This window comes from Eurosta solidaginis, chromosome 1 (genome assembly GCF_040869045.1).
Source record: "Eurosta solidaginis isolate ZX-2024a chromosome 1, ASM4086904v1, whole genome shotgun sequence".
In the NCBI taxonomy this organism is placed as follows: Eukaryota; Metazoa; Arthropoda; class Insecta; order Diptera; family Tephritidae; genus Eurosta; species Eurosta solidaginis.
In genome coordinates, this window is record NC_090319.1 from 218,708,898 (window position 1) to 218,731,549 (window position 22,652).

At 39.1% G+C, this 22,652-nt stretch overlaps 1 protein-coding gene across 1 annotated transcript; it reads right to left on the reverse strand.

The window, feature by feature from the left end:
• Nucleotides 1–21,269: 21,269 nt before the first annotated feature.
• On the reverse strand, nt 21,270–21,855 carry ND-MLRQ (NADH dehydrogenase (ubiquinone) MLRQ subunit). Its single transcript, XM_067768490.1, has 3 exons — nt 21,700–21,855; nt 21,503–21,649; nt 21,270–21,447 (listed from the first exon to the last, which is right to left on the reverse strand). Exons 1-3 carry the CDS (start codon nt 21,739–21,741, stop codon nt 21,385–21,387), a joined length of 252 nt encoding a protein of 83 aa, XP_067624591.1. The 5' UTR covers nt 21,742–21,855; the 3' UTR covers nt 21,270–21,384.
• Between the last annotated feature and the right edge of the window lie 797 nt (nt 21,856–22,652).

Genomic DNA, 22,652 nt, shown 5'->3' on the forward strand with positions numbered 1-22,652 from the left:
AACCAAGATACGCTTGTTTTCGTATCGTGACCGTAAAGCTTCCCAGGCAAGGTCAAAGTTATCATCGCTCAACGCATATTGTTTGACGATGGAGCCGGCTTTGCCTTGCGTTTTGTACCGGAGATGGTACAATTTCTGAGCACGGGAGAGCCTTGGGTGGTTAATGTACACCGCTGTGAACATGTCACGAAAAGCGGGCCATTCTTCATAGCCACCATAAAAGGTCTCCGTATCGCATGCTGGGACTTTGAGGTAAATATTTGCCTCAGCCGGGGGTTGTTCCACGCGGGGTGGTGGACTCGGCGTTGCCATCATTTTGATCAATGAAAGTTGATCGGCAATTTTGCTTTAGTCACTTCATACGTATCAAGGCAGGCGCATTGTTTGCCTTGCACTGAACTCTTGAAGTCTTCAGGGAAACTTCGAAAAAACCAGATCGTAAACCGATTGAAGTCGTGCCCAATAATCATATAGTGATTTGTCCTTTATCATGAGATACGATTCAGTGTGATCCTGAATCGGTGCTTCGTTGAATTTTGCACAGTATCTCATCAGATTGTCACTTTCCGCGATGAACTTTTGCGCGGATGGGTCAACTGATTTGGATTTCCGGGGGGATGTTGACCTATCCTTGGCCGTTTCTTCCTTTGGGCCACCTTTTGGTTTTGTCCCGGTTTCGGACGTTTTTGGGGGACTGCGAGGCATCTTATGCAAGCTTTTGGGTTTTCACCAAAAAAAACCGAATAAAGTATGTGTCCGCTCAGAGAACGTTCGCAAAATTTGAAGATGGAAAACTCTTCGTGCCACAGAAATTTAAAAAGGGGAATTTTAATTGGTGGCGGTGTTTGTGTTTTTTTTTTTTTGAACAATAGAGTCAAGCACGGACAACGGGACGTTCCTTAAATGATTTAAATCCGCGAAATTCGGAATTTAATAGGATGTATATTGTTTTGTAAAAACAAAAGGTATAAAATTTAAAAAAAAAAAAATCACAAACACTTTTCACTTATATATATACGTGTAAATATACGTGTGGAAATAAACGTGTATTTGTAAATTACTGGTATATATAGGTATGTATATATTAGAAAATAATAATATGTACTTGAAGTTTGTATGGATATTTTTTGAAAGTTCCTATAGGGACGAAAATATCTCAAACTTAGTTTTGTACGCCAGAATAAGTACAAATGTACACGCGCAATATACAAACGTATGTATATATATTTGTTTGTGCGAACGTATGCACGTGAATCAGATGAGCTTCTCTGTTTATGTTTACAAACAGAAGAGTTTGTTTTGATTCGCTTCTTCGTCGCTTTAATGTCGCGTTTCTTTGTGAAGCTGAGTGCGCTTGATTGCACTGTTGGGAGAGTGCAGCAAAGAAAGATGAAAAAATTGCAAATATGAGAGAGGTTGAGAAATTTGATCAGCAGTACACAGCTCTCGTTGCTAATGTAGCTATATGTGCTCGGAGAATGTCGCTGGAAGAGTGACTTGAACGTGTGAGTAAACACGTATGATGTTCTCAAAGTATGAATGCTGGAAAAGCAACTTGAAATTATTTGTACATGTATGTAAGTATGTACGTATGAATATTACGATTTTTGCATATGCTGGCAAGCAAGAAAAAATCACTTGGAAGAAGTTGAACTGTATCGACAAGTTCAACGCTCTGTGCGAACAACGGGGTAAACTCAGCTGTAGAAGAAGATTTTGCCGATGTTGTTCTTGCACAGTGGATTTGAGTAGGCAAGTAAACTGCAATTTTTTGTTGGTTAAATACCACTAGAAATATGTATACATATATATATATATATAATTGGCGGATTTTGCCTATTGGTATAGCGGAATATTTTCTACCAATTTTTGGTTGCAAAAAAGTTGCAGTAAAACCAACGGTAAGAAAATTTCCGCAATATTCAAGTATATATGTCGATATATATATATGTTTTTGCAGTTTACAAAAATAATATAACTTTTGTGGAAAAAAGGTTTTATTATTTTTTATATATTTTTTATGAAAAATATAAAACTGCCTACTCACCGATTCCTGTATTCTGTTGCTGCTTATTTATGTATGTTGTTGATGATTAGCTGGCTGCTGTTGCTGCTGCTTGGTGGTACAGCTTGGCTGGTGGGTAAAGATGATTTTTGATGATTGCAAAACTTTTCTTCTTTTGTTTTTGAAAATTGAAATTTTTTCGCAATTTTTTTTGTAAATGTATAAGTGGTTTTGTTTGTGTTTTGCAACAAAGCACTTGACACTGGATGAGGATTCGTTTATAGAAATTTTTTTTTGTAATTTTTTTTTGTAGTTTTGTATTTGTATTGTCACTTGAAAACCTTCATACCATTCGTTTGTATATTTCTTATTTTTTTCTCCACTGATTTGATCCAATATTTTTTGCAATTTGTTTTTTTTTTTGTGTTTTTCTCCAGCACTTCCTTTACTCAGTTTTCAATTTGTTGTATGTTTTTTTTTTTTTTAATTTTTATTTAATTTTTTAAACGAGCGATAATTCGATTTAAGCTGATAATTTTAGTTTATAATTTTTAGGGCTGGCCAAAGATGGCTCGAAGGACCATGAACTCTGAATACTCACTTGGTCTTTCTTCGCTACACTCACTTAGTCGAAAATAAAAAGTTTAATAGTTTTTTTTTTTTCTTAAAACGTTATAATATTTAATAATGTGTTCACTTCTTTAACACGATAAAGTAAGTTTTAATTTTGGAAAAAACTTTAACTTTAGATTTTAGATAAATGTATATAAAAAAGTATTTGCATGTATGCAACAATACAAAGGAGCGCGTCCGCGATTGCCGAGTAATAATGCTTGACTGTTTTGACCCAATATCGTTGACGACGATGGCAGTGGTCGCTCGTGGGTGTCTTCCACTTCGCCGCGCACGGCTGCGCATACGTATATTTGACGCCGTCTAAATATTTGTGACGGCGGCTTAGACAGTTTCCATTCCATACCATTCGCACCAACACCAGTACACAGATTTTGACAATTTGAACAGACATATTTTGTTGCTTTACAGATGAGCCAATCATATATAGTTGAACCATGGTTGCGAATAGAGTGGAAGGCACTCAAATTCAGTAAAAAAGGGCACTCGAATAAAGTGGAATGAAGAACAGTAGGAAGAGCAGAGTTGCATTGGATCAATATACCTTCAATCATTGTATCAATATTAAAGATAAATTTAGAGTAAATAATTAAATACTTGAGTATAAGCAAAAATTTTCTTTCAATTACTGCAATTAAGGTGTCCTAGATGCTATATATTCCAAATTATAAACTTTTATGTCTGTTTAAAAATTAACTTTAATTTCCTTAAAGATTTCTGTAATATGGCCATTAGTGATGTTTGTGTGTGTGTGCTAATTTTGAGTGATCAGCTGTTAGTTGCTCTACTTGGTAAAGTTTACAAAGGTCGTAACAGTATCGTAGCCAACCAATTGGTTTTTGGTTTACCATCGTAACGACCAAACGTCTGATTACGTTAGGGATACGACTACAGTGATACGAAAAACGGCACCAATGACTACAGCTTTAAGGCAACTGCAGTTTCACTTCGGTCAGTGTCAAACTATTGTGGAACTCAGTGGAACCTGCGTGGAACATGCGTTTGACACTGAACGAAGTGTCAAAATTACCGGGTTGCTGTCGTTGGAAGCGACGCAGGGAAACAAAAAAGGAGCGGAATATCAGATATGGGTTGCTGTGATGGTAAATTTTTTGAACGAATATAGTATAAAAATGTAGTGCACCTATATGGGTCCTACAGAAAATTATACAAAAGTCTTGAATTGGGATATCTGAGGACGCGTACTTATTCCAGTATTAAGAATACAAACACGGGTGCTAAGTTTTTCTACCCGTTCAAAAGTTCTCCGCGAAAAACAGTTTGAAACCGAGGTTGACTGCAATAACCCGTCCAAAAATGTGGAAAGAGAAATGAAAAGACGCGTTTTGTCCTGTTATCAATAGCCCAAAGGCGAAAAAGTATTCGAATTATTGGAAGCGAGGCAAAAACGCGTCTATTAATACCTCTAGGTCTGCCTCTCAATTGAGTTTATGGCTCCGCAGATCAGGGATATTTTCCGCACTAAGGCGTCAAGTACTACACTGAACAGTGCAGTCATAATAAAATTTCACTCTCCTCTTGACCGCAATCGTACCCTGCGAGCCTTTAGACAACATCGCAAGAAAATCAAATCTGTGACTCCTTTGCGTCCAACCGGCATTGAGGGTTCCTTTCATATATACGAGAGCTTCACTAGGGAGAATAGACTTTTACTGCAAGAGGCCATTAAGCTGCGACGTAAAGGAAGCCTAGTATCGGTATTTACTATGAGAGGTATGGTACATTTAAGAGCGGACAGGTCAACAAACAGCCCACCACTAAAAATAAGGAGTGTTGATGATTTGCAGCGGTTTCGCTAGAGTTGTATTTAATATAGTAATGGTATGTTGTCTTTTCTGTTTTGTATATATATATGTTGTAAGTGTAGTTAAACTCAGTCACTGTGTGGTATCTTTACTTCGGTTTATTTGTAATTATCTTGGGGTTGCTTTTAACTTACGCTATATAAATGATTCTAAACAGTGGAATGAATAGCATTGGTGAAAATAGTCTTGCACTTTTAAATATCATGTGCAGTAGACAAAAAGGATTTAATGTTGTACATTTTAATGCAATAAGTCTTAATTATGAGAAAATGGATCTGGTTAGAAGAACCTTTCAGCGGTCGTCTGTGAATGTTATTTGCGTATCTGAGACCTGGTTTAGACATGACTTAAGAGACGCACACTTTGAAATAGAGGGCTATATATTATATCGAAATGATAGACTTAATAGAAAGGGTGGAGGAGTGGCGGTGTACTGCAAATCTCATCTGAAGACTCGCATAGTTTCCCATTCTGTTGAGAGTACGACTGAGTTTGTACTTATTGAAGTGTCTAGTTCTGCGTCAAAAATCCTTGTGTCATGCGTGTATAATCCTAATAGGTGTTCTAGTGTAAGTGATTTTTGTAGCTTGCTATCTGCTTTCACAGTTGACTTTGATAATATCGTTGTGTGTGGTGACTTTAATGTTAATATGTTATGTCGTGACATGTATAGTTCCCGTCTGTTGGACGATGTGTCTGGTGTTGGTCTTTCTTTAGTTAACTCATCAGTGCCAACAAGGTTCGCGAATAACTGTTGTCCTAGTCTGCTTGATTATTTCTTTGTCACCGATCCGTCCTCCGTTTTAAAATTTGACCAAATATCATTTATCTCTGACCATGATTTAATTTTTTGTTCGTTTGATTTTGACTTTTACATATAGCTTCCCTGACTATCGCTCGCTTAACCTTAACAGCTTGACTGCTGACATATCTCGTGTTTACTAGGCCGATTGCTGGAGTTTATCTAATGTGAACGATAAACTCAAATTTTTAAATCAAACGGTACTCACTCTTTACTATGCCCATGTACCAATTCGTTGTTTTCAAAGAAAATCGTCCCCGTGCCCATGGTTCAACACAATTGTTCGTACTATGATTAAAAAACGCAACAAGGCCTATGCAGTGTGGAAAAAGAATCGGATAGATTTGAACTGGCATACCTATAAGAATGTTCGAAATGAAACTACTGCCGTTATCAAACGTGAAAAACGCAAGTATTTTGGTAAAATGTTATATTCCGAGCTGCCAAATAATGTCCTCTGGCGTAATTTAAGAAACCTTCGTGTGCATGCTAAAGATAATTCAAATTGTTCCCTTAACCCTGATGAGCTCAATGATGTATTTGTAAATCGTACTTCCTCACCCAGCGCCAACATTTCCCAGCACATACCCTATCCACCTGCATCGGCTCAGCAATTTGAATTTTGTGCCGTCTCGGAGATTGATGTTGCAAGATGTGTTTGTAAGATCCGCTCAAACGCGATTGGTGCTGATGGAATCCCGCTAAAATTTCTAAAAATAATTCTTCCTCATATTTTGCCAACCCTAACACATATCATCAACCATTGTATTACAACTTCGTGCTTCCCTGATGCATGGAAGCTTGCAATCATTCTTCCGGTAGCTAAAAATAGAAGTGCTGGTAGTCCGTCTGATTTTCGTCCCATAAGCATCCTTCCCGCTCTATCGAAGACCCTTGAGTCCCTGTTATCTGAACAAATCCACTCGCATATAACTGTATACAAATTGCTTTCACCGATGCAGTCGGGGTTTAGATCTAAGCACAGCTGCGCCACAGCTGTTATAAAAATTCTGGATGACATACGTCTATCCTATGACAAAAATCAATTAACATTGCTGTGAATGCTCGATTTTTCAAAGGCATTTGAATCAGTTAACCATAGTTTGCTATGTATGAAGCTGAAAGCCTACTTCGGATTTAGTGACTCTGCGGTAAAATTAACGATGAGCTACTTGGGGGGTAGAGCGCAGTGTGTTAAGGTTGGATCGGAAATATCTGACATTAGGCCATTGCTCGCTGGTGTACCCCAAGGTTCTATATTGGGACCGCTATTATTTTGTCTATTTATAAATAACATCTTCAGCTCCTGCCAGCATGCGCAGATACATGCCTACGCAGATGATATCCAGATCTATATGTCAGCGATGCAGGGGCAAGCCTCTGAACTTTGTGCCAAGTTTAACAGTGACCTGTCATCCTTATCCCATTGGGCATCTACGAATCTCCTTGCTCTTAACAGTGCTAAATTGTATGTACTTCCCATTTCAAAAAAGCATATTAACTTTCAGGATCTATCAAATCTTTACATTAATGTTAACTGTCTGAAATATGTTTCTAAAGCGACGAATCTGGGCTTCGTCATAAATTCTAATCTGTCCTGTGTTGATCACTTTAATTCTGTCATCAGTAAAGTTTACTATACCCTACGAAACTTAAGAGTATCGGCGGCCTTTACCCCGCTAGAAATAAGAAGAAAGCTGGCTATACAATTAATATTGCCAAGTATTTGTTATGCGGAATGTGTATACAGCAAACTAGATTCCAAGTCTGCACACAAAATTGATGTAGCCTTCAATCATGTAACGCGATATGTTTTTGGCTTAGCAAGATTTGACCATGTATCTGAATGGAGGAATCGTTTGTTGGGTTGTGAGGTCTCTGATTACCTTAGAGCGAGGAACTGCATTTTCCTTTATCGTATTATGGCAGATAAAGTGCCCAGTTACTTATATAACAAGTTGACTCTTTCGCAGTCTGCTCGCATATGTGACATAATTTTACCAAACTACAACTATTTGAACTCTGCAAGGCTATTCTTTGTCAATGCTATCCGCATATGGAACTCCATCCCGAACTCAATTCGCAATAGCTTAAGTAAAAGCAACTTTAAGAATGTTATATATTCGTTCTTTCGTCAATGAATGTCTTGATTTGAAACTGAGTTTACCTACATATCTTCTAGTCAATTATTATTATTATTATCTTAAGTATTCTGGTACCCAACTAGCAATTCTGTTTCCGAAAATGGCTTACTGTATATTTAGATATAACCGATTTTAATACTAAGTTCGTTTTTATTTTCCTAATTGTTTTTCGTAAGCGTTCGTAAGCGTTGGGAGCGAATATTTGCTAACGTTAAACTTTTCTTTTTTTTTTCCTTTATGAATTGTAGTGAGCATATTCTGTTATGAATCTGTTTTGGTTTCCATCATATATTATTTTATATACCTTAAATATGTTAGGTTAATGTGTTAAATTTAAAACTTGAATGTTTTATTATTATCCTGTCATTTAATGTCTGTTGTACTATAAAAGATCATACATGATCTTATTGTACTAATATATATTTCTTTTAATAAATGAAATGAAATGAAATGTAATTAAGTGCTCGTTTGAAAGTAAATAAGAGCATTTCTTTGTAATTTTACGATAAAAATTTTACGCAGTTTTCGTTAGCAGCTACTACACTTTTTTTGGACCTAAGAAGTACAACAGTGCCAAATAGCATCCACAAAAAAAATGAACAAGAACAAGCATTTTATAAGGTGAGCGTGGCTGTGTATGTGCGTGTGCTACATATCCTACTTGTAGACCTGTACTATGGGTTCGAATATCAGTGAAGCCTGTGATAACATTCGAAATTGACTGATGATTATGTGGCGGTTTTCGAAATGTTAAAATCGCAGTATGCCAGTAAATTTTTCTTTCTTTTCAAAAATAATGATTGAATATTCTATTATTATAAGCCGGTGTTAAGCTCATGAATTCTTAAATATTAAACTACTCGAATAATTAGAAGGGGCTATTATTTCTATTGATAAATTTTACGACTTTTTTTGCATTCGTTAAAGATTGGGAATGGTTCCTACATTCCCACAATATTGAATTATATTTTACCATTCAATAACACACACACTTTAGATTAGAGTTAAGGTATTTTGAGCCATTCAGGAATGGAGATTTATAATATGCAACCAATAAATCACAATTTTTTAAAATAATGCTGAGATAATGCACACTAAATTGATTCAATCTTTTTAGAGCTCTGTTAGAGTATATTAGGGGGTCGACGACAAAAAACAAATATTGAATAAATCTTCCATTGTATATTTACGAGACATCTTTGTTATAATGTTTTGCCTCTAGCTCTTAAAATCTTTATTTCTATTCTCCAGTGCTTCCTCTGAGAGCTTTCCTGTTGGAAGTAATGCTTTATTAATAATATCTGCCCCATAAATCAAAATTTTGTGAATGCTCGATGGCATGTAATACCATGGGTACAAATATTCAAAAATTGTTGTGGTCAAAATGGCATTCCTTCCAAATGATTCGGACTCAACGGCGAATCCACATGACATTGTTTGAAGTATGAAAGCAAATCACTTATACTGTTTTCACACAGAAACTTAATGATCTCATTTCACCTGCTAATGAAATCGTAAATTTTTTGCTTTCACACAGAAGTAACTGCTCGATTAGTATGAAGGATGAGGCAGACAATCATGGCGGAACGATACAAGGTGGGAGCATGGTGACATACCTACAAACAAAAAAAATTCCATGTACTTGTAAATTCGATAGAAAAATGTCAAAATCGTACTGCGCCGGTAGTTGATGTATCAAATCAAATAAAAAAGGTTATAATCAGCTGTTCGATGCGGCCACCTTGTATCGTTCCGCCATGCAGACAATGACATTTGCTTTGAAAACTAAGAAACAGAAATGGAAGCGGAACGTTGCCAACAGAGTTGTATTGTGCTTTTGACTTCATTAGACATTCGATTAGCTACTAATGAAATAATAATAGACTCGAATTTTGTAGGGAAGATTGAGCTCAATAAGCGTCTTAATGTAGAAAACTGCCTTTATTATTCAATAAGACGTCTGTGTGAAAACAGAATTAATTAGCTTTTCGTCAACTCCCGTTATTTCCGCAGCATTTGAAGGGCTTTGGAAAAACGTCTGGCTGTGTTGCCATCATTAGCCGTCCCATAGCCTTGTTTTGGAAGATTTACTAATAACCCCATGTCTTCTTTAAATCTTTTTTTTTTCTCTCTGCAAAAATCTGTTTTTCGGTTCCTTCAAGAGTTTTGTTCACCAACGCTTGCAGGTGAACTTCCGCTGACAGATCAGTTATAAGAATGGATTCTTTTGGAGGATAGCATGCAATTTTTTCTTTTCTAAGGAATTCAATTGCTGGGTAAATGTCAGCATAACTTTTTTTAGCCCCAGATCGTATTTCTAAATACGTTTTTACTGTAAACTTTCGATTTATGTATAGAGCTACTGCCTCTTCTGGAGTATATTTAACTATCACTGAGGCTGGACGAGTAAGGGCGTATTATATTTTAGTTGCGTCCGCATTTTTGGTGATGGCTTCTACCATTAATTCTGCATCCCGCTGACATGATAACCTCAAGCTAAAAGCAGTTGCAAACGCCTACTCATTTTGAATAGTTTCTTATCAAATGTGATAACTTTTTCCTTTTGAACTGATGACTAGTCTCCGAAAAAGATACCAGTGTTCATCCCTTCATCTTTAAAATATGTCTGCAACTTTTCCACTCACAAATTTAGAAAAGGCTTTTTTTACTGGAGTCAAATTGCTTATACCGAATCTCGAAAAGTTCGTCCTTTGAAATTGCCATATTTCCTGAAAACAAAGTAGTACATGAAAACCTGCATTTTCCTGCAGCTAAAGTTGTACTATTTTTGTTATACGAATAGTAGGAAACAAGTTTATATAAAAATTAAAACGGATAAACACGGATAACGAGATTGCTGGTCTTATGAATTCAAAACAAATTTTACCTAATTTAACATTATCCCACTATAACATGAAAAACTAATTCCTGTTCAATTAAAATCACAAAAATGTATATTTACGAAAGTTAGCATACCTCAGAAAATAACAAGTAAGGACGGGACTGTCTTCGGCTGTGCCGAAGACTTCATACCTTTCATGAATCTCCGAATAATTGGATGTATAAGATAAGAAATATATAGTGAACAGATCTACATACCTAAACGATTTCTAAGATAAATATAAAATAAAAAACAGGTAGGTATTTTGTGTGAGGATGCAAAGTTTCAGGTTTGGGGTATATAATATATGTACCACCGATCTCTATAATTTTTTCAGACAACAATATATGCTATATAGATACGTAAGCATTTGGTGAAATTTGAAGCTTCTAGCTGTTAAAATGGGGCCGAAATTTCGCAAAGTTTCTTATCTGAACAATCGGTTGTATGAGATATATACTATATATACCACCGATCTCAATGATTTTCTCAGACAACAATATATACCATACACGTAAGCATTTGGTGAAATTTGAAGCTTCTAGCTGTTAAAATGGGGAAGAAATTGCGCAAAGTTTCTTATCTGAACAATCGATTGTATGAGATTATATATACCACCGGGCCCTATGATTTTTTCAGACAACAATATATGCTATACACGTAAACATTTGGTGAAATTTGAACATATCTAAACGATTTTTAAGATAAATATAAAATAAAAAATAGGTAGGTACTTTGTGTGAGGATGCAAAGCTTCACGTTTTTTGTGGTCTGAATGTAAAAGCTATGACTACGAATCACGTATTTCAAAAATATATGACGTAAACGTAACTATTTGATGAAATATGATGAATTTTGAAGCTTCTATCCGTAAAAAAGGGACACAAATGACAGTTTATATAAAGTATATAATATATATACCACCGATCTCTATGATTTTTTCAGACAAAAATATATGCTCTATACGTAAGTATTTGGTGAAATTTGAAGCTTCTAGCTGTTAAAATGGGACAGAAATTGCGCCTAGTTTCTTATCTGAACAATCGGTTGTATGAGATATATACTATGTATACCACCGATCTCAATGATTTTTTCAGACATCAATCTATACTATACACGTAAGCATTTGGTGAAAATTTAAGCTTCTAGCTGTTAAAATGGGGAAGAAATTTCGCAAAGTTTCTTATCTGAACAATCGGTTGTATGAGATATATACTATGTATACCACCGATCTCAATGATTTTTTCTGACATCAGTATATGTTATACACGTAAGCATTTGGTGAAATTTGCAGCTTCTAGCTGTTAAAATTGGGCCGAAATCGCAAAAAAAATATATATATACCATCATATATATATTATATATATCACCGATCTCTATGATTTTTGACACAACAATACATACTATATACGTAAGCAATCGGTGAAATTTGAAGCTTATAGCTGTTAAAATGGAGTAGAAATTGCGAAAAGTTTCTTATCTGAACAATCGGTTGTATGAGATATATACTATATATACAACCGATCTCTATGATTTTTTCAGACAACAATATATGCTATATACGTAAGCAATCGGTGAAATTTGAAGCTTATAGCTGTTAAAATAGGGTAGAAAGTGCGAAAAGTTTCTTATCTGAACAATCGGTTGTATGAGATATATACTATATATACAACCGATCTCTATGATTTTTTCAGACAACAATATATGCTATATATGTAAGCAATCGGTGAAATTTGAAGCTTATAGCTGTTAAAATGGGGTAGAAATTGCGAAAAGTTTCTTATCTGAACAATCGGATGTATGAGATATATACTATATATACAACCGATCTCTATGATTTTTTCAGACAATAATATATGCTATATACGTAAGCAATCGGTGAAATTTGAAGCTTATAGCTGTTAAAATGGGGTAGAAATTGCGAAAAGTTTCTTATCTGAACAATCGGTTGTATGAGATATATATTATATATACAACCGATCTCTATGATTTTTTCAGACAACAATATATGCTATATACGTAAGTATTCGGTGAAATTTGAAGCTTCTAACTGTTAAAATGGGGCTAAAATTTGCGAATATATATACCATCATATATATATTATATATATCACCGATCTCTATGATTTTTTGACACAACAATACATACTATATACGTAAGCAATCGGTGAAATTTGAAGCTTATAGCTGTTAAAATGGGGTAGAAATTGCGAAAAGTTTCTTATCTGAACAATCGGTTGTATGAGATATATTCTATATATACAACCGATCTCCATGATTTTTTCAGACAACAATATATGCTATATACGTAAGCAATCGGTGAAATTTGAAGCTTATAGCTGTTAAAATGGGGTAGAAATTGCGAAAAGTTTCTTATCTGAACAATCGGTTGTATGAGATATATACTATATATGTAAGCAATCGGTGAAATTTGAAGCTTATAGCTGTTAAAATGGGGTAGAAATTGCGAAAAGTTTCTTATCTGAACAATCGGATGTATGAGATATATACTTTATATACAACCGATCTCTATCTGAACAATCGGTTGTACGAGATATATACTATATATACAACCGATCTCTATGATTTTTTTAGACAACAATATATGCTATATACGTAAGTATTCTGTGAAATTTGAAGCTTCTAGCTGTTAAAATGGGGCTAAAATTTGCGAAAATATATATATATATATACAATATATATACCACCATATATATACTATATATACCACCGATCTTGGCGGCCACCGTGGTGTGATGGTAGCGTGCTCCGCCTATCACACCGTATGTCCTGGGTTCAACTCCCGGGCAAAGCAACATCAAAATTTTAGAAATAAGATTTTTCAATTAGAAGAAAATTTTTCTAAGCGGGGTCGCCCCTCGGCAGTGTCTTGCAAGCGCTCCGATTGTATTTCTGCCATGAAAAGCTCTTAGTGAAAACTCATCTGCCTTGCAGATGCCGTTCGGAGTCGGCATAAAACATGTAGGTCCCGTCCGGCCAATTTGTAGGGAAAAAATCAAGAGGAGGACGACGCAAATTGGAAGAGAAGCTCGGCCTTAGATCTCTTCGGAGGTTATCGCGCCTTACATTTTTTTTTTTTTTTTTTATACCACCGATCTTTATGATTTTTTCAGACAACAATATATGCTATATACGTAAGCATTCGTTGAAATTTGAAGCCTCTAGCTATTAAAATAGGGCAGTAATTACGAAAAGTTCCTTATCTGAACAATCGGTTGTGGGGGGATATTACTATATATACGACCGATCTCATAAATTTTTTCAGGCAACAATACGTGCAATATACGAAAGTATATGGTGAAGTTTGAAGCTTCAATCTGTTAAATTGGGTAAGATATTACAAAAATCCTCTTTTTCTGAAAAAATCGGTTGTATGGAGGATATATGCTATAGTGGTTCGATCTGGTCGGTTCCGACAAATGTCTAATCGGATACCCAAATACACCCGCTCACCAAATTTTATCAAGATATCTCAAAAATTGAGGGACTAGTTTGCATACAAACAGACAGACGGACAGACGGACATGGCTTAATCAACTCAGCTCTTCAACCTGATTATTTCGGTATACTTAATGGTGGGTCTATCTATTTTCCTTTAAGGACTTACAATTTTCGGTTTCTTGACGAAATTAATATACCATTTCATTTCATGAAAGGTATAAAAACAATATAATATTTTAGCAATTAAAGTATAACTCACAGCAGTCCAGCAATTTAAACTTTCACATTCAATGGCAAATATTCGAGTCAAAACTTTTTCTCAATTGATATGCTTCCAAATAAAACTCCGTTAGCCGATTCAACTTAGTTAAAACTTCCTAGTTTTTTTACTTTTTCGCTTAATTACGCATTTCTAAATAGAATTTCAAAAGAATTTTTGAAATTCAATAATATACTTTTCTTAATTAATATCTTCTAGAACATGAAAATAGTACACTGTGGGCCATACGTAACTTTATTAACAGGCGCGGTAGACTAAGAACCGACAATGGTAAAAATTTCGTTGGCGCAAACCAAAAAAAGCAAAACGATTCTCAGAAGTATTTGATTGTGGCCGAGTTCAGGACGAGCTGGGAACAAGGGTCGTAGAATGGCTTTTCAACTGCCCTATCAACCCGTCAGGAGGGGGCATATGGGAAGGTATGGTTCAAAACGTCAAACGTGTGTTACGCCAAACGTTTAAGGAAGTCGCACCAAGAGAGCACACACTTCAGTGCTTCCTTATTGAAGCAGAAAATGTTGTGAATTCAAGGCCGTTGACCCATCTACCTATCACCGCCGACATAGACGAGCCGGTTCCCAAGACAGTCGGTTCTATGTACCGGAGCGACTCGGGATTTTTCCCGACCAAGGACTGTCATTTCAGTGTAACCCCATTTAATTTGTTTGCGTCCCTTCCACAAATAGTCATCCTCCCAGAAGCTCCTTGCAGCGGGACTGCTCCATATTCTCTTGCTCCGGGAAGGTATCGAATCCAAACCGGGTCCGTATCCTGACCCCGGTCCTGAGAAATGGTTTTGCTGCATCTGCTGGAAAAGAATTTTTTTAGGACGGTCATACTCTGTTCAGTGTGTCTCGTGTAAGGGATGGTTGCATCGGACAGGTTGTTCTGGGCTTGATCCCAAAACCCGACGTCCACGTAACTTTTATAAATCTTTTGTGGCTTCTTGCTGTTCACGTCCAAGGGCGTCCCGTAGTCTACGCCTTAGCGCCCCCACTACCTTCCAGCAGCCCAGCTAGCCACAACTAGTACCCGAAAACAGCTGCTACCATTCATAACTACTATCTTCGTAGTGGAGTCGGTAGCAATGCTGAGCATCAGCCCCTGCCCCCGTCTTCTCCCCCCTTTTTTTCTTCGGCAGCAATCGTGTAGGTCAGGGAAACAGACTCTTAGTCCCTAACCCCGTTTGCCTGCACAGAATATATATGTTTGCGACAACCGCCCAATGCAGCTCCTGCCTTGGGAGGTGCCACTTTCTTAGATGTTCTGGTCTCCGCGACGGCAACCCCCCGACGGGTTTCATTGCGCCATGCTGCCAGGTCGCAAACCCCAATCTACCGGGTACCCCAATGCTTGCCCAAGGACGCCCAGTCCCAGGGCCACAACAGCAGTTGCGTCCTGGTCTTCCTCAACCCAGGCGTAGTCACCCGTCACTTACCCCCAGAGTGGCGACGTCTCCACCTATGCACTTCAGAATTCTGCAGTTAAACTGTAATGGACTAATTGGTAAGATCACGGAGATAGTCGATTTCATGAAGCGGCACAACATCCGCATTGCTGCGATTCAAGAGACTACACTCACAGCAAGATCTACACTGCAAACCTGTTTCTGGGTATTATGTCCACAGAAAAGATCGCATGAGCGGAAATGGAGGCGGTCTCGCGTTTATCATACACCACTCTGTGCAATATCATATATTTGATCCTGGCATCGACCGCAGGGACAATGTCAAGGCCTATCTGTCCAATCAGGTGATGCAAACCTAGAAATCATCAACATCTACATCCCTCCTGCCACCTGTTGCCCCAGTGGATATCGCCCTAATATTAGCGCCTTACTCACTGGCAACAATCGCATTAGGCGACTTTAATGCCCATCACGATCTATGGCATTCAAACTTGCGGGCGGACAGTAGGGGTGAGATGTTGGCGGATCAAATAGAAGAAACGACGTTCTGCACAATAAACGGAGACGCCCCCACACGTATGGTAGGAAGCTGTCACAGTTCGCCAGATATCTCAATCGTGAGCGCAGAACTCGTAAACTGCGTCAACTGGCAGCCGATGGTAACATTGGCATCCGACCACCTGCCTAAACTTATTTCGCTCGAGCGTACCGCCGACTTCATCGTTACCGAAAAACGTAGTCACCCGTCACTTACCCCCAGAGTGGCGACGTCTCCCCTTATGCACTTCAGAATTCTGCAGTTAAACTGTAATGGACTAACTGGGAAGATTACGGAGATAGTCGATTTCATGAAGCGGCACAACATCCGCATTGCTGCGATTCAAGAGACTAAACTCACTGCAAGATCTGCTTTGCAGACCTGCTCTGGGTATAATGTCCACAGGAAAGACCGCAAGTGCGGAAATGGAGGCGGTCTCGCGTTTATCATACACCACTCTGTGCAATATTATATATTTGATCCTGGCATCGACCGAAGGGACAATGTCTTAGAACGTCAAGGCCTATCTGTCCGGTCAGGCGAGGCAAACCTAGAAATCATCAACATCTACATCCCTCCTGCCACCTGTTGCCCCAGTGGATACCGCCCTAATATCAGGGCCTTACTCACTGGCAACAATCGCATTATCTTAGGCGATTTCAATGCCCATCATGATCTATGGCATTCAAACTTGCGGGCGGACAGTAGGGGTGAGATGTTGGCGGATCAAATAGAAGAAACGACGTTCTGCACAATAAACGGTGACGCCCCCACACGTATGGTAGGAAGCTGTCAGCTCGCCAGATATCTCAATCGTGAGCGCAGAACTCGTAAAATGCGTCAACTTCATACCGGCCGGTAGAATACCTAAAATCATACATTTTTCCGGCCGAAGCCGCAAATTTGGCAAGAGAACGTGACCTTGCGAGACATAACTCTAGACACCCATTGCTACAACAACAGAGACCCCTTTATTAGGAGTCTAAATTTGGATAACATGCGGCTGGCAAATGAACATAAACGTAACAAATGGGAGGAGCATCTAAAGAACTGCAACCTCTCTGCGGGTGTTGGTAAATTGTGGTCAACCGTCAAATCCTTGTCTAATCCAACTAAACACAATGATAAAGTATCTATAGCCTTCGGTGATAAAACACCGAAAACCGCTAAAGAGGTTGAGGACGCCATTGGTCGTGCTAAACCATCCAAAGCAGTGGGTCCAGACGGCATTGCCATACCGATGCTTAAAAGCCTAGGGAAAGAGGGTTTCAAATATTTAGCGCATGTCTTCAACCTGTCTCTTTCCACCTTTGTCATACCCGAGAAATGGAAAATGGCCAATGTGGTCCCGCTATTAAAGCCTGGGAAACCAGCTAACATAGGTGAGTCGTATCGTCCGATATCTCTCCTATGTTGTTGTTGTTGTAGCGATAAGGTTGCTCCCCGAAGGCTTTGGGTAGTGTTATCGATGTGATGGTCCTTTGCCGGATAAAGATCCGGTACCACAGCACCATTTAGGTGCTAGCCCGACCATCTCGGGAATGATTTATGTGGCCACATTAAACCTTCAGGCCATTCCCGCCTCCCCACCCCCAAATTCCATGAGGAGCTTGTTGTTGCCAGAGACTCGTCTGTTAGTGAAACAGGATTCGCCGCGGATAGGTGAGGTTGACAATTGGGTTCGGAGAAGCTATATATTGCGCTGGCAACCTGAAGGGTTGCGTTACACAACCCCTTGAATCTGGTATTTTAGTCGCCTCTTACGACAGGCATACCTACCGCGGGTATATTCTGATCCCCTAACCCGCTGGGGCATATCTCTCCTATCGCCAGTGGCAAAGACGCTTGAAGCCATTTTGCTCCCTTATTTTCAAACAAATTTGCAGCTAGCCTCACATCAGCATGGCTTTAGAAAACTCCATAGCACTACCACCGCGCTAAATGCCATTAGCACCCAGATAAATTGCGGTTTAAATCAATACCCCCACCATAGAACAGTACTCGTAGCGCTAGACCTATTAAAAGCTTTTGATACGGTCAACCATGGCTCGTTACTGCAAGACCTGGAAGGGTCTACCCTTCCCTCATGTCTTAAAAGGTGGACCGCAAATTATCTGGGTGGTCGGCAGGCATCGGTGCAATTTAGAAACGAAACATCAAAACCAAGGGGAATTAAAAAAATAGGTGCCACAGGGTGGTGTCCTATCCCCACTTTTGTTTAATTTCTACATAACTAACCACCCTTCACCACCGGAAAGAGTCACAATCGTTTCCTTCGCCGATGACTGCACAATAATGGCCACAGGCCCAGGCCCAAAGATCGATGCGCTATGAAATAAAATAAACGGCTACCTCCCTGATCTCTCCAGTTTTTTCGCCTCGCGAAACCTGGCATTATCACCGACTAAATCTTCCGCGTTCTTATTTGCAACATTTACGTCCCAAATGTCGACCATTTTGAACATCCACGTCGACGGCACTACGCTACCGACTGTCCTACGCCCCAAAATCTTGGATGTGACGTTCGATCAGGATCTACATGTTGGTGAGCACGCAGCCGCAATCGTTCCGAGAATTCAGAGCCGTAACAAAATCCTTAAATCCCTCGCTGGCAGTACCTGGAGAAAAGATAAAGAAACGCTCATGACTACATACAAAGCAATTAGCCAGCCGATTACGTGCTACGCGTCACCCATATGGTCGCCAAGCCTAAAAATTACTCACTGGAAGAAACTAAAGGCCTGCCAAAATACTGCTCTCAGAATCGCCACGGGCTGTCTTCGTATGTCCCCAGAACACCATCTGCATAATTAGGCGAGAATACTCCCCATCAGGGAGAGAAATGAGATGCTGACCAAACAGTTCCTGTTGAATACCCAGAAACCTGAGCATCCCAACAGACATCTGATTGATGAGCCAGCACCGCCTAGGGGCTTAAGGAGTCATCTCCGTAAGCATTTTGAGGAAATACGGCACCTGAGAACCCAGCCGTATGAAGCGAAAAAACACGAGCAGGTCCTTGGTGAACTCCACAAACAGGCGTCGGACCTTTATGCCGGGAATTGCCCGGTGAATCCAGTACTTAAAGAAAATTATCCAAAACTCGCGGAAGAGGAACGCATACTCCCCAGGGAAACTCGTGTCACTCTTGCTCAACTTCCTTCTGGATACTGTAACAGGTTAAACTCCTACCTATCCAGGATCAACCCCGACATACAAAAGTATGCCCCGCTTGCAATGTGTCCCCACATGACACCAACCATCTCTTTAATTGTAATGTGGAACCAACGCCTCTAACACCCCTTTCGTTATGGTCCACCCCTGTTGAAAGGGCAAGTTTCCTTGGACTCCCGTTAGAGGATATTGATGACAATTAGGTGGGGCGAAATATTGCTACAACAACAACAACATAAAACTTTATCTGATACGAAGGAATGCGCGATCGACTTTTGCCGACAATTTAAAATGCATTCTTCTGTAGACAAAGCCAGACGTCGTGCTATCAGACGAGCTTATAAACATGAACACGACGTCCCACCCATTACCATCACCCCCACAGAGGTTGAAGCAGCTATCCGTAAGGCCAAGCCCTCGCAAGTCGATAGGCCCCGACGGAATAACCATGCCAATGCTTAAACGCCTTGGCAATGAGGGAATAAAATACCTCACACATGTTTTCAACCTGTCCCTGGAATCCTTCGTTATTCTCGAAAAATGGTAAGAATAATCCCGCTACTAAAGCCTGACAAACCAGCTAACGAGCGCGAGTCTTACTGCCATTGGAAACCGTTTTGTTCCCTCATTTCACAGCAAATCTTCGCGTAGCCACGTACCAACATGGTTTCCATAAACCCCCAGCGGGTTAGGGGGTCAGAATATACCCGCGGTAGGTATACCTGTCGTAAGAGGCGACTAAAACACCAGATTCAAGGGGCTGGGTAACGCAACCCTTCACGTTGCCAGCGCAATATATAGCTTCTCCAAACACAATTGTCAACCTCAGCTATCCGAGGCGAATCATGTTTCACTAACAGACGAGGCTCTGGCGACCCCAAGCTCTTCATGGAACTTGGGGGTGGGGAGGGAGGAATGGCCTGAAGGTTTAATGTGGCCATATAAATCGTTCCCGAGATGGTCGGGCTAGCACCTTAATGGTGCTGTTACCGGATCTGTATCCGGCAAAGGACCATCACATTGATAACACTCCCCAAAGCCTTCGGGGAGCAACCTTATCGCTACAAGCTTCGGTAAAATGCACAGCACCACCACTGCGCTCAATGCCATTAACACTCAGAATTATTACGGATTAAATCAGCAAAAACCCCATCATAGGACGGTGCTTGTGGCACTTGACCTGTCAAAAGCTTTTGACACAGTCAACCACGGCACGCTACTGCTATACATCGAACGCTCACACCTTTCCGCTTGTCTAAAAAGATGGACCGCTAATTATCTTAGTCGCCAGGCGTCGGTTGAATTTAGGAACGAAATATCTAAACTTAGAAAAATTAAACGGGGGGTTCCACGGGGTGGCATCCTATCAAAACTCTCTTCCCCACCAGAAGGACTCACAATAATTTCCTATGCTGACGACTGCACGATTATGGCTACAGCACCTGACCCTTCAGTTTGTGAATTAGTTTCTAATATAAACACCTATCCCCCGATTTTTCCGGTTTCTTCGCCTCGCGCAACTTGGTATTATCACCGAGAAAATCCACCCTGTTTACAACGTGGAAGGAACAGATGTCACAAATATTGGGCGTACGCGTCGATGGTGTCACACTCCCGACAGTCAGTCACCCAAAGAGATTGTTTCCAAAGTACAAAGTTGTTGTTGTAGCAGTGCTTCGCCCCATCCAATAGGTGTGTCAAATCACAAATTGTCATCAATATCCTATAACGGGAGTCCAAGGAAAATTGCAGTTTCAACAGGGGTGGGCCTTGATGTGAGGCGTGTTAGAGGCGTTGGTTCCACATTACAATCAAAGAGATGGTTGGTGTCCTGTGGCGACACATTGCAAGCGGGCTTACATTTTTTATGTCGGGGTTGATTGTGGATAGGTAAGAGCTTAACATGGTGCAGTATCCAGATCGATGTTGAGTTAGTGACTCGCGTTTCCCCATGTGGCAAAGCACTGTTAATACATCACCCAACAACAACAACAAGCAAATGAAACCGTCATAGAATCCAGTGAACGGAAATGATATTAAAAAAAAAAAAAAAATAGCCAAATCTAGCTTGAGAAAAGCTAAAATGGCTATACTGCTCATGGTTAATACAACATATCTTTATCTTTTATCATGATTCAATCATAAACCATTATCTTTTATATTGTTTTGAAACAACACTTCAATATTAATTCATTTGCAAAACATTGAATGCCTATTCAAGAGTTCTATAGCTTATTCTTCATATTTAGGAGCAGGTGACTTCATGTTACTGTAATCCCTTATAGGCGAATAGAACTAAAATGAGAAAATATTATCAGTACAACCTTCTGTAAACAATTCATACATCTACCTTATACTGTTTATCTTTATATTCTTGCCAAGGCTCCGGGTTGGTGGATCGATTCCATGTAACTTCGGGATTACGTGTGGCTAGGCGTATTGTGTAATATATTGCCCCAAGCGCTCCAACACCAACGCACACATATAGCGGGATTAGCTAAAATAGAATAATCAAGCAAAGAACACAACAGGAAATATAAAACTCACCGCGGGGTTCTTTTTTAAACTTTGAAGCCCAAGGCCTTGCATTTTATATACATATAATCTTGGTCGGCTAATTTCTAATATCCGATTATCTTCTTACGTAATCTAGAGTGGGAAAATATTCGATATGCCGCCGACAGTTTCAAATTTTAGCACTTCCGTTAAAGAAAATCGATGATCATTTGAAACTCCCGTCCCTAGAAGAAGCGTTATTGGTTACGTTCCAATGACGCGCGAACCAGATACGGATAGAAATTTAACATGCAAATGCAACAATAATAGGGGGACTCATGAAAGCATATAAACTTATAAGGTGTAAAATTATATCCATTTACACACGCTTTTATATGAACGCACCTAGTAATACTCTTGATAAACTTGATTGTTTATCAGCTGTATTATTGCCGAACAAAATGTTTTTGATTGTAATACAAATAAAAAAATGCCACGATTAAGTGAAAAATCAAAACTAAAACGCATTTACTTGCTGATGTTGGAGATTTCTGATGAAAATGCCTGCTGTAATGTCTGCAAGGTTGCATTGCTTTGAGTTTACCGCGTTTACACAATGAAATGTGCGCTTAAATTTATACAAACTGTGTAAATGATTTTTCATACAAAATTTGACAGCTCGTTTACGCACTAGATAAATTCATACGTTTACACACTTTATAAGGCATTTAAACGGTTACATGAGTCCCCCTGCTGTTATATGAACGCACCTAGTAATACTCTTAATAAACTTGGTTGTTTATCAGATGTATTATTGCCAAACAAAAATTTTTAGATTGTTATACAAATTAAAAAATGCCAAGATTAAGTGAAAAATCAAAACTAAAACGTCTTTACGGTTCTCGGTGAGTACGCATGTGAACACCCTATGAGATCATACTCATACATACATATATACTTATTTTGCCGTTACATCTGCTGCCGTTGATGGCTGGTAATTACCG

Bases quoted from the DNA above. Each gene is read 5' to 3' on its own strand.
- ND-MLRQ (XM_067768490.1), bottom strand. From the start codon at position 21,741: ATGCAAGGCCTTGGGCTTCAAAGTTTAAAAAAGAACCCCGCG. The intron at 21,650-21,699 runs GTGAGTTTTATA...ATTCTATTTTAG, and splicing joins GTTTAAAAAAGAACCCCGCG to CTAATCCCGCTATATGTGTG. The intron at 21,448-21,502 runs GTAGATGTATGA...TTCTCATTTTAG, and splicing joins ATAAAGATAAACAGTATAAG to TTCTATTCGCCTATAAGGGA.